Consider the following 16786-nt stretch of genomic DNA (forward strand, 5'->3'; position numbering starts at 1 on the left):
AAAACGTGAACGACAATTGGAAACTTTAAAGTAGGATTTTTCTTTTTAGTCACATTTGTGTTCCCTTTAGGCACACCCAATGAACTGATGGACACATATGAGATACACAACAACAACGTGTCTTACTAGAATTCTAGTAAGGCGACACAAAATTGTTTTATCGTTTCAGAAAAGCAAACGAAATTTTCATCATATTTTTTCGTAAGGTAAACTGCAAAAAATTATTCTCAACAATTTCGATGTTCACAAAACACATTGAATTTAAATGTCAGTGTCAACTTTATTTGACGATCTCAACCACTCTGTCTCCTTCTTGGTTTATCTCGGCATTGGGTGTCATCGCTAAATCCGATGAGCAACTTATAGAAGCTCGCAATGAGGATATCTTTTCCCCCACAAATTGCTTTGCTTTATACAATTGATCTTCGATTGCCTTTGAGTAAAGCAAGGGATTGAGGGCGCTGTTGATTGGAAGCAACAAACAAGCGCTCAACACATAAGCATCTGGTGGCATCTTGATTCCTCCAACACTCAAATATCCCATGACACAAATTGGAATCCAGCAACAAAAGTCGGTCACAATCAATCTCGAGATTCTCTTCTGCATCTTGGAGCTGACATCAGTGCTCCTGGACCCTTTCATGCTATTGCTCTGCTTGTAGATAAGAAAATATGCAACCACCATGTAGATGAACATGAGAAAGTTGATTGTGATGAGGAATGTTGAATATTCCCAAGCAAACTCACTGGTTTTGGCAAACAAACGTGGCATACAGACACTTGTTTCTCCATAATATCCAAACTCTCCCTGAACAGTATTTCGCGGAAAGGCTGTTTTGATTGCTTTTTTTACTTCGTTCCAGCTTTCAGGTTTCACATTGGTAATTCTTTCTGCAAGTAGAGACATGTTTTTCCTTGAAACAAAATCACTTCCAAAGAAGTAGTTTGGAAACCAAACATCAGTTACAAAATATTCAGAAGTAACATTCAGCAAAGGAATAGTTGCCAATAGAATAGATGAAATCCAGCAAAACACTTCAGCAAGTAAAACTCTTCTCACATCAACACTTCGAATTACAAATGGTTTAAATGCTGATACAAGGCGAAATGTGGTCATGGTTGTCATAGTAAAGGCAGAAGCTTCTGAAGACAAAACTGCAAGCGCTCCAAGTCCTGAACACAAGCTACTAGATCTCCATTCCTTGTCAAACAAACAATACGAGCCAGAAAATCGAGTTCCTTGCACAATGACAACAAGCAGATAAATGCCCATTAGAAAATCAGAAACACTCAGATTTAGAATAAAAACGCTGGTGTTGACAAAAACGTTTTGATCCTTTTTGGCTTTTTGTAGGCCGCGGATAGTTGCAACAAACACAAACAAATTTCCTCCTAATGCTAACAGTGACATTATCCAGAAAATTCCTCGATAAAACGGATTTGAAATCATTTCATTGACATCTGCAAATGCATTGCCGGCCAAGTTTACACATTCGTCACTTCCGTCCGAACAATCCCGAATTCCATTCTGCACGAGTTTCAATTCAATCGACAAAGGCTCCTTGTTTGTGCAATAAAATCTTTTCTTTTCACAGCGGCATCTGCTTTCATCAGATTTATTGTCACAATCAATAATTCCGTCACAAAGAGTTTTTCTGTCTATTGATATCCACGAATCACTTTGGCAATAATATCGAGTTTTGTGACATAAAGCAGAAAATTCATCTGAACCGTCGGAACAGTCAACTTTTCCGTCGCATACCTCCGTGCTTTTCAAACTAAATCTAATAGTGGAAAAACAATAAAACGTATTTGGACAATTTATTTCGCCAAAATGCCCAAGTTTGTCGCGTGTAGATCCGTCACATATTGATTCCAACAAATATCGGGCTTTGTATCCTTGACTTAGGCCCCACTTAAACTTGGTTCTCAAAAGCACATTGTCTGTTTTTGCACACTTAAATATTTCGTCAAGACCGAGGCCGTCAACGTTTTCTGGTAAACATTGGGTTTGTCGTGCTTCATCCGAAACGGAACAATATTTAGTGTTAATTTGATCGACACACTGTACACTAATGTTGCACAAAGTCTCTTCTTGGGAAATGCAAGTGGAACTATTGTGACAATGCATCTGATTTTTGGGACAATCTCCTATTATTTTGTCACACAAACTCTGATTTGGACATAAACATTCATCAGAAATATCAAGGCAGTCCACTATTCCGTCACAAACTTGCTTGGGTGATATGATCAACTTTCTATCTAAGCACTGAAAACATTTGAACTGTCCATTAACAAAACAACGATCAGATTTGTCAGAACACTGAGCCTGTGAATCGTAAACGTTGGCTTGGGGCAAAACACAAACATCTTGTCTGGCTGATCCAGAGCATTTAAAGCCGAATCCTCCTTTGTTTTCGTCGCTTTTGTCATTGCAACCGCGAACCGAATTGCCAATTCCATCGCAAAAGTAATCGTTCAATATCAGCTGTTCATCTTTGCAAACGAACATGTTGTGACAAAAATTAGGATTTTTACATTGGGCGGTGGCACAGATAACTTTCTCTGTTCCGCAACTGTTGATGTTATCAGCGCATGAACGTTGAACAACTGAATTGCACTTTGCCGAGACTGTCGAATGTACAAGATACCTGGCAAGTTGTTCACTCTTACAAGTTATAGCAAGCATGGAGCAAGATCCACATGTGATGTTATGGTAAGTGCAGAGTTCGTCACTCCCATCAGGGCAGTCTTTAACGTTGTCATTCACCCAGTCAAAAGGTATGCATCTACCATTAGATGGGCAATGTTTGTTACCAGGATCACATGGACATCTTGCGTAAATTCCAGAGCAGTTACATGTATTTTCTGACTCGTCACTTTCATCAAAACAATCACGATTTCCATCACACAACAATGATCGGTCAATACAACTTCCCTCTATTCCAATGCATTGTTTTGTTCCAACACATGCACATTGAAACTTATCAGCTGGACAAGTGCAGTTTGTTTCATCGCTCCAATCTTCACAGTTTTTTAAACCATCACACCGCGTAACACTGGGAATTAAACCTGGACCAGTACAGTTCTTGTTCTTGTGACAACTGCATTGAAACTTATCAGGTGGATAGGTGCAGTTTGTTTCGTCACTCCAATCACCACAGTCATTTTTTCCATCGCACTGTTTCCTTCTACTAATACAACTTTTCTTAATTGAGGAGCTGCAGTTGTTTGTTTTGTAACAAGCACATTCAAAACTGTAATCAAGATTGCAAGTAAAAGTGCAATTGACTTCATCACTCCAATCTCCGCAGTCATTTTTTGTGTTGCATACCCTTTTTCTCCCGATGCAATTATTATCACGAGGGCAGTACCCTGTTTCGAAACAATCACATTCGAACTTTGTAGCTGGACAAGTACAGTTAAGTTCATCACTCCAATCTCCACAGTCATTTCTTCCGTTACACTGTTTATCTTTGCCGATGTAACCTCTTTTCGATGTACAGTTTCTACTTTGGTAACAAGAACATTCAAACTTGTGAACAGGACAAGTACAATTAACTTCATCGGTCCAATCACCACAGTCATTGTGTCCATTACATAGCTGTTTTTTCTTAATGCAGCCATTACCCAAAGTGCAGTTGTGGGTTTTGTGACATTCACACTCAATTTTATTAGCGGGACAAGTGCAAGTTTCATCACTGCCATCTGGGCAATCCATTTTTCCATCACATCGCCAGGTCTCAGGTACACAACCAAATCCATTTTTACAAGTGGTGTTGAAGCAGTCACAGTGAAAGCTACCTTTGGGACAAATGTCACCGAACTCGTCGCTCCAATCCTCGCATTCTGCCCATCCGCTGTTTACCTGCGACATCTCGATGCATCCTGGTTTGCGTTCGCACCGACCGAACTTTTGACAAGCACATTGGAACATTGAAGAAGGGCAGGTGCAGTTGGGATCACGATATGGTTCCTCACACACCGAGAGATTTGCAGGTTCTGTAAAATTGTTTTGTCAGTTGCGTTTGCTGTTCGAAAACAAGGTCTACTAAACTTTATGCCATTTTTAACCAATTGTGTCAACAAACAAGGTTTGTTTAATTTGCGCAAATGTTTAATTTGTTAGTAATTTAATACTTACTTGTGAAAAGTCGAGGAGCGAGACTGAAATCCTCACCCGGACATTCACCTTCCACGCATCCGATGATAAACCATAGAAACAATAACCACAACATTGTTATTTATCTATGGAATTCTGAATAAAATCAACATTTGAATTAAACTGTGACAAACAACATTTTGGTTAAAGTTCGACTAAAAAACTTCAAATGCGGAATGTGTAAAGTTGTTGTTCAGTTGCATCGGGGCGATTTTTTTGGCTTTTTTCATGCATCTAGAAAGGTTGAATCATTTTCGCATAAAGTATCTATCATCGACCAGTGGGCACAAACTTCAGTTACAGATGTACGGATTGTATCACAACAGTGACATGGAACAAAACTGTCATTTAAATTTATTTAAATAAACTTAAATCTTTCATAACAGCAGATCACAAGTAATTTTGCTTTTGGGTCTGCATCCAAATTTGGAGATAAATCAACAATAATAAATCAACAATAAAACTTTTTTATATCACTCTATCGCTTAAAATAAATTAAGGATCGTAAAGCATTTAATCAACACTGTTTATTAACCTTTACTCTCTAAGCTGTTTTGAATCTTAATTTTTACGTCCAAATGTTTGATACAAATAATTATTGTGATCATCAACTGGGGTTAAAACCGAAACCTACATTGCTATAAAAAATGAACAACACAAAATTACCGCGTTTTTTAAAGTGGCTGTCACCAGACGGTCGGACTAAAAGCTCATATGCAAGAAACCCATGCACACTGACCGCTATTTACACTACACGTCTCACCATCCACGGCACCAAAAACTTACAGTCTCCAAAACGCTTTACAACAGAGCCAAAACACACATCAGAGCTACCTCTATTCACAAACACCAATGCAAGAATGTTGCACGCGTGTTACGGTTTCCCGCTTGCACCACATGACAAATAACACGACCACCCCACGAAACAGACAGTTTAAATCATTCACTTGCTTACGTCTAAATCTAAAAAACGTCTAAACACAGTTGGGCAGTTGCTACGAAGACCAAAAGATGCCACGATACCGTACAGGAATTATTTACCAGGTGCTTTGCCGTGATTCCGACATGGTTTACATCGGCCAAACCAAGCTAAATCTAAATTCGCGCCACAAAGAACACGAAATGGCAGTCAAAAACAGGGGAGGTAAAAAGTCCGCCTGATGCGAACACGTTTTGGAATGCGACCACAGCATTGATTGGAATATTGTCCAAATCTTTAAAACATCAACCCAATGGGTCGAAGATGTTGGTATTTGAAAGTTGCCTTACAAATTCAAATGTCTCAAATCGCAATAATCACAGAAACTTAAGCCCATTTTACGGCCAACCTCCCCAGCATCTAATGGACATTAGATATGCACTGTTGTATTGTGGCGCACGCAACTCTTCAAGGCCTTTGTTCACATGTAATTATTTTATCGTATCTAGCTGTTTTGTGCGTTCGCAAATACTTTACTTCATCGGGCCGAAGAAGCCTTACCGTTCTGGTGGACGAAACGTCAACAAGATCGCAAAACAACTAGTATTTATCGGTCTAAATACTACAACGACGTAAAATCGGAACAACCGAAGAAATTTTTCACGGGGTTCGAACCCACAACGCTCTCAAGCAGGCGCCCCGAACTATTCGGTCAAGATTCTGCACTGGCCTAATTTGTTGCAAATTACAGTAGTGCACTACCCCTGCATCCTCCTACAACACATCGGTCGTTAAGCACTGCGCTTGACCATACAGAACAACCGGCATTTTCAAGGTTGCAACTTTACAACAATTACCCCATTTGCCTGGTGAATTATCAGCGGTTTATTATGTTCAGCAATTCAGACCTCAATTTACAATCAACATACCGCTTTGTTGAAACAATTATAAAAGTGTAAAGCGTTTCGCATGACGCCATTAGATCGATAGCAAACCGCATTACTAAAACCTACAGATAAACAAAAGGCAATGGGAATAGACTTTATGGCGCCATGTTTTTAGATACCACGTTTATTAATGGTTCAAGTTTATTAAATTATCAAAGCATAAGATTCCAATTTATATTACAATCTTTATCCACCAAGCAATCAGCTGGGAGATTCTGGTTTAAAGTTTAAATACTGTACTACCCTTATTAATACCTAAACTGCTCAAGGGACATTTAAGTAATAGAAGGTCGGTAGCTGCAGTTTCAAGCGTTCGTATATTAAGTGCAGGGAGCAAAACCAATATACGAGTAACTTTATTGTTGGTACGCTTTCATAACAAGAAACCATTACAAATACAGTGGCGTTTTCAACGATTGACCAGATAATGTGTTGCTACATTGTGTAAAAAAGGCTAAACTTACGGCTAGTCGGGCGTAAACAGATACACCAAATCTAAATTATTTAAAGCAATGATAAACTGCACAAACCTAAAAAACATTCCTAACTAAAAGGGGTTTACTTTTACAAGCGACAAAGTGATGTCACAATCCCACACACGCTATAAACAAATCTCCCCTGTATTCGACCAAACAACCGACTCTTTCACTGCAATGGAAACTCTGACTTTAATTCCAAAACAGCCAGGGTTTTTATAACGATTCGTGGGGTTTTACCGGGAAATAAGAAGAATAAGTTTCGAAAACTTGGATTGTTACAATAAACTACAAAGGACGGAAGCACGAAATGCGCTTGATGGAATTTTTTTCGTGAAAATGTCTTAATGGAGTTTCGCAACGCATTGTAGTGTTGTAGTATTGTCCGCATTACGAGCGCAGCAAAACGGAAATTCTATGAAGAAACTTTATCCACAATCCACAGACGCGCAAATCCCGTGTATTGAATTCCAAGGATTAAAACTGCCACGTTGTGAAGGAAGTTTTGCAAAATTCACGCCATTGTTAATTGTCTTATTTCTTCGTGCTGCAAAACTTCCGCTCATAAAAGCGTTATACTCGCATAATTACAGGATATGCCCTAAAGCACATGCTTTTCCTAAATCATAATTCTTAAAGTTGGGTATAAAAAAGCCCATTATAAGCAAAATGGTTTTGAGTTCTGGACCGAATCTGTTAACTTTTTACTTAAGTCAGAAAATTACCGGAAAAGCCTGGCCTGACTTAAAAGAGTTCTTGCACAAAGACCATCGATATTATAGTTAGATTTTGATCCGCTAACCTGTGACAAGACCTCCAATAATCACTTTCCAGTTGATGGGCGTAACAATTGTCTATGATTGGATGTCATTTACCATTAGTAGTCTTGAATCCTAAAATTAAGCAAGTATGAAAATATACATGGCAAAACACATAAATGCAATACATTCTATGATAGGCCTATCTTATTTTAATTTTGTATTTTTATTAACAACTTTAATCTTTGTTAATTTTTCGATTAGCCTTATTTATAAACTTGCACCTACGACAAAAATATGGATTTTTTTTACAAAACTGGTTACTGTGGACCTACCTTTTTGTATTTTTGAGTTATCGTTTCACCTTGTTCCACCAGTTAATCCATATTTCCAACGTTGTGCTTTATCTACTGAACAGGACATTTTGTATTGGGAACTTTTTCCACTTTGATTTGCAGTTGTAGTGTTTCTTTATAAGTTTACTTTACTGTGCTAGACCTAGTTTTATTAAAATCTTATCTTTAAATCCATGTTACAAATGGTAACTTTAACCAATTAGCCTCATTTCTGTCTAACCCAAACAGTGCACAGTGTAACTGCCAACATTTTCAACTTTATCAAAACCAAAAAACTGTTCAATTTAAACATCTAAAATGTCAACTGCCTGCCTCACTACAAAGCTGTAAGCCATTAGCTGGGCAACGCTTTTCGCTGAACAACGATGCCCCTAGCATTCCAGAAACAGCTCAGGAGGTGTTGTCTGGCTGGTAAAACAACCTTCACCAATTGACTAGCTCAAAAATCCAATGCCTAATTTTTTTAGAACAAGGACAGTGCCTGTTTGACTTTGATTGATTTTAAGTGTGATGTCATAATTCAGCAGACAGACGCAACTAATTGAACAAACAATATCGGTAACTGTTTAAGAAATGCTGAATTAAAGTTCTTTTTAATTCAAATTAAAAACAACAAACTAAGAGGAAAAAGGTTAGTTTCGTTTCAGCCCAGCCGAAAAAAAATTGCAAGAAGGCATTTTGGGGTTTTTAAGGCACGTTTTTTTCGTGTGTCGAGAGCAACACTGTATACCAGAACTGGAATTCGGGCCGGGCTTTCAAGTAGGGTTCCGGCTAGAATTTTAACAAACAGGCTTGATGCGCGTCTGACTTCACATTCTGTGTCAATAATTTTTGTAAATATAAATTACCTAGCTATGTAGCTAGTTGCTGGACTTATACCAACACCCAACAACTGTAAAACGTCCTGTAAAAGTCTGCCTATTTTTGTCCATTGTGTAGCCCAGTGGTCGTCAACCTATGGGTCGCGACCCCAAGTGGGGTCGCCTAAACTTTTTCTGGGGTCGCAATAAGTCGCTTTAATATATTGCATTTTAAAATTGATTACAGAAAATAAAACTAATATTATGTTCTTTTAGATCGCAACTTTTGCTCTTGTTTTGTGGTACAGCTTTCTACCTCATGTTGCAATTAAATCGTGGTATTGAAAACACACAAAATGCCTTTATCGCGTAACAACGGGTTTGGACAATGTGTATTATGACTCAACACTATAAGTTTGTCTTATTTAAGGTGACACCAGAACAAATGAATAGTTATTTATGCAAGGTACCCATCTATGCCAAACTTTTCTAATCCCGTTTCCAACCACGTGGCTGTGTGAAGCAGGATTTGGTGCAATGAGTGTATTAAAAACGAAACATCGTAATCGATTGGAAGTGGAGCATGACATGCGGTTAGGCTTGTGCAAAGTTAAGCCGTGGCTTCAAAAACTTGTGGACAGTATACAGGCGAAACCATCTCACTAACAGTGCAAATTAAATGTTGAACAATTTGACAAGTTTGTGTTCCGAAAATTGGGTTTATGTCTTAAATGAAACGCCTTAAAAACTTTTTTCGGAATACTTATGTATCGCCATATTTGTTTGTAATTATGTATAGTTTGTGACTTTGTGTACTTGTTCTTTTGTTTCAGCATTACTTAAAACATTTTTCTCAGTGTTGATAAAATGGGGTCGCATGCAAATTCTGATTTCATTTTCCCTTAAATTGGGGTCGCCTATAAAAAAGGTTGAAGACCACTGGACTGTAGCCCATGTCTTGTTATAGGCCTGTCAATCAAACTTTCGGGCCTAAACAAGATTATTCAAAAACGATTCGGGTTCGGGCTCAACCCTAAAAAACCGCTGTCAGTATTGTTTTAATGTTGGGAATTCGTTTCTCTACAGCTGTTACGTCGTTTTCGCCAACTGTTGTGAACATAACTTTGCCCAGCAAAATGTATAACAATTGTCCTGTGACGCAACAGTTAGTGTTCCATTGCGTGACAATTAATGTTCTAATGCGTGACGTCAATTGCCTGTGTACTGTGTATGTTGCAATCATTTGTAACTTGCCTCGTGGTGTACGTTTGTAAACTGCTGACAGGCATAATTTGAATTGAAGCCATCAATCTAAACTTTGATACCTTTATTTAGCAGCTAGAAAGTATAAATAAATTGCTGAGTTGATAAAGCTGCATTTGTGAATCATTTTGCTGGTAAGTTTGGCTTTGTACTGTAATGTGAAGTTTTGTTCTAAAACTGTAAATGTTTGGTTGTTTGTGCAGGATTTGTTCGGCCTTTAAAACATCATTAAATACCAAAACCCCTGTGGCCAAACAGTCGGTATGTTTACTTGTTGTGTTTCGAGTGCGATTTGTGCTTTATACGTTTTCGTTTTCATTCGCAGAAAAACCGGAATTGACCATACCATTAAAACGAATTGTCGTTCCTTTATGGTGTCCGCGTTTTTTATTGAGCCACATTGTGTGACGTTTTCGTGAAAACAGGGGAACACGCGACAGAAAACGTTACACAAAAAGTTTTTCGACTGGCCGACTGTCAATTGTCTAGTACCAACGCAATCACGACGAAGATGGCAGCAGACGATCCCGAATTCGATTTAGACGACGTGAACCAACGCACGGAAGAATGGGTCGAAGCGAGTGTTCACTCCTTCCGCGATGGCGAACCCTCTACATCGAATCCGCTGGAGAATGTAGCGCAACGCCCACCCTCAGTGGATGGTTCGGTGATAAGTAGCGTGCGCACATTATCTAGTTCGGCTATCTTAGAAATGAAGCGGAGATCTAAATTAAAATTGCAAAGTTTACGTATGCGAATACAGCAGAATTATGAGTTACAGTCTATCCAAAGGGAGAGGGAACGTGTTGAACGTGAAGAAGAAAGTCGGCACCGCGAAGAAGAGCGTCAGCGCCGCGAAGAAGAAGAACTTTGTTCGCGCGAAGAAAAGGATAGACGACGAAAATTGGATGAGATGGAAAAGGCAATCCGTTTCAAACACGCTCTCCACATGGCGGAGCTGGAAGTGAACTCCTACGAGGAAGACCCCGTTGAAGTACCCCTATCTGTTCCATTGGAAGGATTAGGTACGGCAGTTACACAGACCTTGATTACAAAGTCCAACGAACCAAGTAAGTCTGTTCCGTCACCTATTAAACCCAGAAAACTAGTTTTGAAACCCGAAGCCACTCCGTTCGAGCCTAAATGCCGTTGTAATTGTGCAAACACCAGTAGTGTCGTTGGCGAAGTCCGCGAATTGTCTGTGTCTGATCTGCCAGTATGTGCTTTGCCGGAGCCCCAACCGTCGACTAGTAATCAGCGACCTGTTAAGAAAGATTCTAGACTGCCACCCCCACAGATATCAAAGTTTGCCGGTGATCCTATGGAGTACCATGCCTTTATTCGTAGCTTTAAATGCCATATTGCTGAACATGTTTCTGACGACGACGTGCGCCTCAGTTACTTGCAGCAATTTTGTGTCGGTGATGCTAACGATTTGATTAAGCATTGTTCCATGCTCAGTGGAGAAGGAGGATACGCCGAGGCCCTAAAACTGCTAAAGGAAAATTATGGCAAGGATCACATCATTGCGCGCACCTGCTTAAACCAACTACAGTACGGACCGAAACTTCGCTCGGAAGACGTCCATAGCATGCAGAAATTCGCGAGGTTGATGAAGACATGTCAAGTGGTACTATCCCAAATCGAAGGCAACGCAGGTTTGGACACATTTCAAAATTTGTTGGCGATTGTGCGTCGTTTGTCCAGTGACATGCAAGAGCAATGGGACAAAGAGGTCGCCCGTATAATTAAAACATACGATCGAGAACCTAATTTCGACGACCTTACCGAATTTGTCGATAATCAAGCTGCCGTGGCAAGTTCGTCGTTTAGACGGGCCCATCACCCCGTACGGGAGACGCCTAGTGGTCAAAGAAAAAATAGGGCTGCGACGTACGTCGTGTCGTCTGAGCTGCCGGGAACTGAAGCCCCGCAGGCTCGCTGTTTGTTTTGTACAGGGCTCCATGATTTGACCACTTGCAATTCGTTTGAAAAGAAGCCTGTCTACCAACGATACGAATTTGCACGAAGGCAAAGACTGTGCTTTAAGTGTTTGCAGAAAGGACATAATGCAAGAGATTGCAAGGAGGAGGATCCGTGCAAGATCTCCGGTTGTGATTCCAACTCTCATCATACGCTGCTACATCGGGAGGTTTCTAGAGCAGAAGCCAACCGCAGTTCTGCTCCTGAAGAAAAGGTAACCAGTGAAGTTAATTCATTTCACTTGGCGTCAGATTCCAAGCCCTCTGCAATATGTGGCAATACCAGTATATGTGGTGATATGTACATGAATATCGTACCAGTTCGGGCGCGAAATGGCAACATAGAATTTCTCACTTATGCATTTTTGGACTCTGGTGCCACTAAATCTATGTGTAGTCAACGGCTAGTGGATGCCCTACACTTGCAAGGGGAGTCTCGTACTGTATCGCTTCGAACTGTAGGCCACGAGCAAACTATGCCAACAAAAATTGTTTCCCTGTCTGTTGCTCCTGCCTTCGATGATGGACCTAGTATTAATCTTAACAGTGTAATGGCCATCGATAAGCTTCCGGTAAAAACTAACAAGTTACCATCAAAGACTAAACTGAAAAGGATGTCATACTTGCGCGGTTTAGAGTTTCCACAGATCGAAGGTGGAGAAGTGACACTTATGATTGGCGTCGATGCTCCTGAACTGATGGTTTTCCAGGAGACGCGCTGCGGCAGCCGCGAACAACCCATTGCAGTAAAAACGGCCCTTGGGTGGTCTTTGTTGGGGCCATCGTTTGTGCCCACCAGCGGAACACGCATTGATTTAAACTACGTAAGTAGTTTTGACGACAACGTGAGCAAAGAGATCGACTGTCTGTGGAGAACCGATTTTTCTGATTTAACCATAATTGATGACAAGAGAATTTCGCGTGAAGACCGATCGGCGCTCGAAATTATGAAACGGGACGTGTTGCATGTAGACGGCCATTATCAGTTGCCCTTGCTGTGGAAAGGAAATCAAACTCAACTTCCGCCAAACCGCGTGTTGGCAGAAAGAAGACTCCGTTCTCTCGAACGAAGACTAAAGAAGGACGAGAAACTTCGTGAGCGATACGTTGGCACTGTGGAAACCTATATCCAAAAGGGATACGCGAAAAGGATCTCTTCGCACGATCGCGGCCAAAGTAAACGAGAGTGGTATCTTCCACATCACCCTGTTTTGCACCCGCGCAAGCCTGACAAGGTGCGCGTCGTGTTCGATTGTGCCGCAAAGCACGCAGGCGTTGCATTAAACGATGCCCTAATGAGTGGCCCAGATCTGATGAACAACTTAGTAGGCGTCCTGACAAGGTTCAGAAATGAACCCGTGGCGGTTGTGTCAGACATTGAATCCATGTTTCATCAAATCCGGGTAAGGCCAGAAGACACTGCGAGCCTTCGTTTCTTGTGGTGGCCCAAGGGCGATCTGTCCAAGCCAGCGGAAGACCACGAGATGACTGTACATCTTTTTGGCGCAACATCCTCTCCGAGCTGCGCCGCTTTCAGCTTGCTCCAAACTGCGGAAGAGTTTGGCCACGAGTTCAGTGCTGCAGCTACTACAGCGCTAAAATCAAATTTCTACGTGGACGATTGCCTTGCAAGCGTGGCGACCGAGGACGAAGCAATTATGTTGGTGAAAGACTTAGGTCAGCTCCTGCAAAGAGGTGGCTTCCACCTAACCAAGTGGATGAGCAACAGTAATAGAGTTTTACAATCAATTCCTTCTGACGAACGGTCCAAGATGGCGAAGAATCATGATCTTAATTCGGACGTAGCTGGAAGAATTTTGGGCGTGTTTTGGGACGTCCCAAATGACGAATTTGGATTTGATGTGCAGATGCCGAATAAGTCGCTGACGCGCCGTGGAATTTTGTCTGCCGTCAGTGCGCTGTACGACCCCTTAGGTCTTGTTGCTCCTGTTACAGTAAGTGCCAAAATACTTTTGCAGGACCTTTGTCGTCAAGGGTTAGGATGGGACGAAGATATTTCAAATGAAGATGCTAATCGTTGGAGAAGCTGGATGGAGGGACTTCCTATGTTAAGCCAAGTACGGGTTCAACGCTGCATTAAACCTCCTTCCTTTGGAAAGATAGTTAAGATGGAAATGCACCATTTTGCTGACGCATCGTCTTCGGCCTACGGGGCAGTTTCTTATCTGCGCCTTGTTAACCACAATGCGCAGGTGCACTGTTGTTTTTTGCTTGGCAAGTCACGACTTGCACCGATACATACGGTATCCATACCACGCTTGGAGTTGACGGCAGCGGTGCTAGCGGTTAAAATGGATGGCTTTCTGCGACGAGAGTTGGGCTGTCCCGACTGCGAATCGACGTTCTGGACAGATTCCATGTCGGTGTTGATGAGCATTAGGAATTCTACAAAACGTTTCGAAACCTTTGTAGCAAACCGACTGGCAAAGATTGACAGTGGAAGCAGAAGTGAGCAGTGGCGACATGTTCCATCCAAATTAAACCCTGCCGACGACGCCTCACGTGGCTTGTCTGTGAAGAAAATGGTGAATAACAACGTTTGGCTAACCGGTCCACGGTTTCTTTGGGGTGACGAATCTACTTGGCCTAAAGAAGAAGAAGTTTCAAATAGAGATGATATTTTAATGGAAGCAAAGAAGGTCAGTGCAAATTTTACGTGTGGAACCGCTTGCGAGACGGATTCTATCTCAAAACTGATCAATCATTACTCCGATTGGAATCGCCTACGACGTGCAACCGCTTGGTTGTTACGGTATAAGCGCGTTTTATTGTCGAAACGGTGTGCAGATACAAATACGACCATTCCGAAGGGAACCCTTCAGGTTCAAGAGCTTCAAGAAGCTGAATTGGCACTGTTTCGAATTGTGCAACAACAAGCCTTTCCAGAGGTGCTTGAAAATCTGCGAAAAGGCAATGGTCAGTGGAAGAAAACGAAGAACTCTCGAACGTTTGACAAGCTTGGCCCCACCCTTAGCAACGGTCTCCTACGCGTTGGAGGGAGACTTGAATTGGCCTCTATTTCGGATGATGCGAAGCATCCTATTATACTTCCAGGCAGACATCACCTCACCGACTTACTGATTGTCAAGTTTCATAAGGACGTAGGTCACTCAGGAATGAGTCACACCTGGTCTGAAATCCGTCAAAAATTTTGGATTATAAAGGGCGGAGCCGCTGTACGCCGTGTGTTGGGCAATTGTGTGTTTTGCAGGAAACGAAATGCGCCCGTTGGCGAGCAACTTATGGCCAGATTGCCGATTGATCGTGTGAACTCCCATAGCCCCGCGTTCACGTACGTTGGCGTTGATTATTTTGGACCGCTAATGGTGCGCCAAGCAAGAAGCCAAGTGAAGGTGTACGGCTGTCTATTTACCTGCATGACGGTCAGGGCAGTGCATCTGGAGGTAGCTGACAGTTTGTCAACGAGTGCTTTTATCAACTGCCTGCGAAGATTCATCGGACGACGTGGCAGACCAACTAAGATTTGCAGCGACAATGGAACAAATTTTGTCGGAGCCGTGCGTGAGCTAAAAGAGGCTATCGGAAGATGGAATCAACAGAACATTGATGACTTCTTGAGACAACAGGACATCCAATGGTCTTTTAATCCTCCTGCGGCAAGCCATATGGGTGGCGTCTGGGAAAGAATGATCAGGTCTGTAAGAAGAGTTCTTTCTGCGTTGCTGACGGCACAAAGCGTGACCCGCGACACCCTTGAAACGGTGCTTGTTGAAGCGGAGTCCATTCTCAACAGTAGACCCATTGTTCCAGTGGTGATGGATCCACAATCGGACGAGCCGCTGACTCCCAATCATTTAATTTTGTTGCGTCCGTCGCCCAACATGCCACCTGGCGTGTTCGTGAAGAAGGACTGTTACGTTCGCCACCATTGGCGACAAGTGCAATACCTGGCTGACCAATTTTGGCGTCGCTGGGTGCGAGAATACTTACCCACTGTCATTGAACGACAGAAGTGGTTTTCGAAGCAGAGGAACGTCGAGGCAGGCGACCTAGTGTTGGTTGTGGACGAATCCATTCCGCGAGCACGTTGGAGAATCGGCCGAGTGATTTCGACCTTTCCGGATGCGCATGGTGTCGTGCGCTCTGCACTGGTAGGAACCGGTGCCACCTCCGTCAGACGACCCATCACCAAACTGTGTTTAGTGATGGACTCCCGCGGTGATTGCGCGACCGGCAAATTGTAAACTGTTTGCGATGTTCATTTTCGTTCGTTTTGTTCGGTATATATTCAACGACGTTTTGTGTTTTAGAATGTATGCTCCCCTGGAGATACATTCGGGTGGGGGTATGTTACGTCGTTTTCGCCAACTGTTGTGAACATAACTTTGCCCAGCAAAATGTATAACAATTGTCCTGTGACGCAACAGTTAGTGTTCCATTGCGTGACAATTAATGTTCTAATGCGTGACGTCAATTGCCTGTGTACTGTGTATGTTGCAATCATTTGTAACTTGCCTCGTGGTGTACGTTTGTAAACTGCTGACAGGCATAATTTGAATTGAAGCCATCAATCTAAACTTTGATACCTTTATTTAGCAGCTAGAAAGTATAAATAAATTGCTGAGTTGATAAAGCTGCATTTGTGAATCATTTTGCTGGTAAGTTTGGCTTTGTACTGTAATGTGAAGTTTTGTTCTAAAACTGTAAATGTTTGGTTGTTTGTGCAGGATTTGTTCGGCCTTTAAAACATCATTAAATACCAAAACCCCTGTGGCCAAACAGTCGGTATGTTTACTTGTTGTGTTTCGAGTGCGATTTGTGCTTTATACGTTTTCGTTTTCATTCGCAGAAAAACCGGAATTGACCATACCATTAAAACGAATTGTCGTTCCTTTATGGTGTCCGCGTTTTTTATTGAGCCACATTGTGTGACGTTTTCGTGAAAACAGGGGAACACGCGACAGAAAACGTTACAACAGCCCTTAAATGGAATTCACTTGTTTGATGTTTCAGAACTTTGGTAGGCTTTTGCACCTAAATATTTCAAGTTGAAACGTTTTTTGTCTTCAAATACACAGTGTTATTCATTTTTACGTTATAAATAGCCAAATTGTGTTTTTTGCCGCAAAAATTTACTGGTT

General features: G+C 41.7%; 2 protein-coding genes across 5 annotated transcripts; one reads left to right on the forward strand and one right to left on the reverse strand.

Moving 5' to 3' along the window:
- LOC145228032 (uncharacterized) lies at window positions 1-4238 on the reverse strand. Its single transcript, XM_080093005.1, has 2 exons — window positions 4145-4238; window positions 1-4002 (listed from the first exon to the last, which is right to left on the reverse strand). Exons 1-2 carry the CDS (start codon window positions 4236-4238, stop codon window positions 281-283), a joined length of 3816 nt encoding a protein of 1271 aa, XP_079949131.1. The 3' UTR covers window positions 1-280.
- A 5273-nt stretch (window positions 4239-9511) lies between these two features.
- Window positions 9512-16539, forward strand: LOC145229781 (uncharacterized). Of its 4 annotated transcripts, none has more exons than XR_013860482.1 (2): window positions 9512-16430; window positions 16495-16539. XR_013860482.1 is itself a non-coding variant. In XM_080095111.1 (2 exons), the coding sequence occupies exon 2, from the start codon at window positions 10193-10195 to the stop codon at window positions 15887-15889; it is 5697 nt and encodes a 1898-aa protein (XP_079951237.1). In that variant the 5' UTR covers window positions 9512-9942; window positions 10007-10192; the 3' UTR covers window positions 15890-16539. The 4 variants fall into 4 exon arrangements, 2 of the variants coding, with proteins under 2 accessions (XP_079951237.1, XP_079951236.1); XR_013860481.1 differs by having other exon boundaries at window positions 9512-16303; window positions 16373-16539; XM_080095111.1 differs by having other exon boundaries at window positions 9512-9942; window positions 10007-16539.
- Window positions 16540-16786: the final 247 nt, after the last annotated feature.

The sequence above is a fragment of the Phallusia mammillata genome, chromosome 5 (assembly GCF_965637545.1).
Source record: "Phallusia mammillata chromosome 5, kaPhaMamm4.hap1.1, whole genome shotgun sequence".
Classification (NCBI taxonomy): domain Eukaryota; kingdom Metazoa; phylum Chordata; class Ascidiacea; order Phlebobranchia; family Ascidiidae; genus Phallusia; species Phallusia mammillata.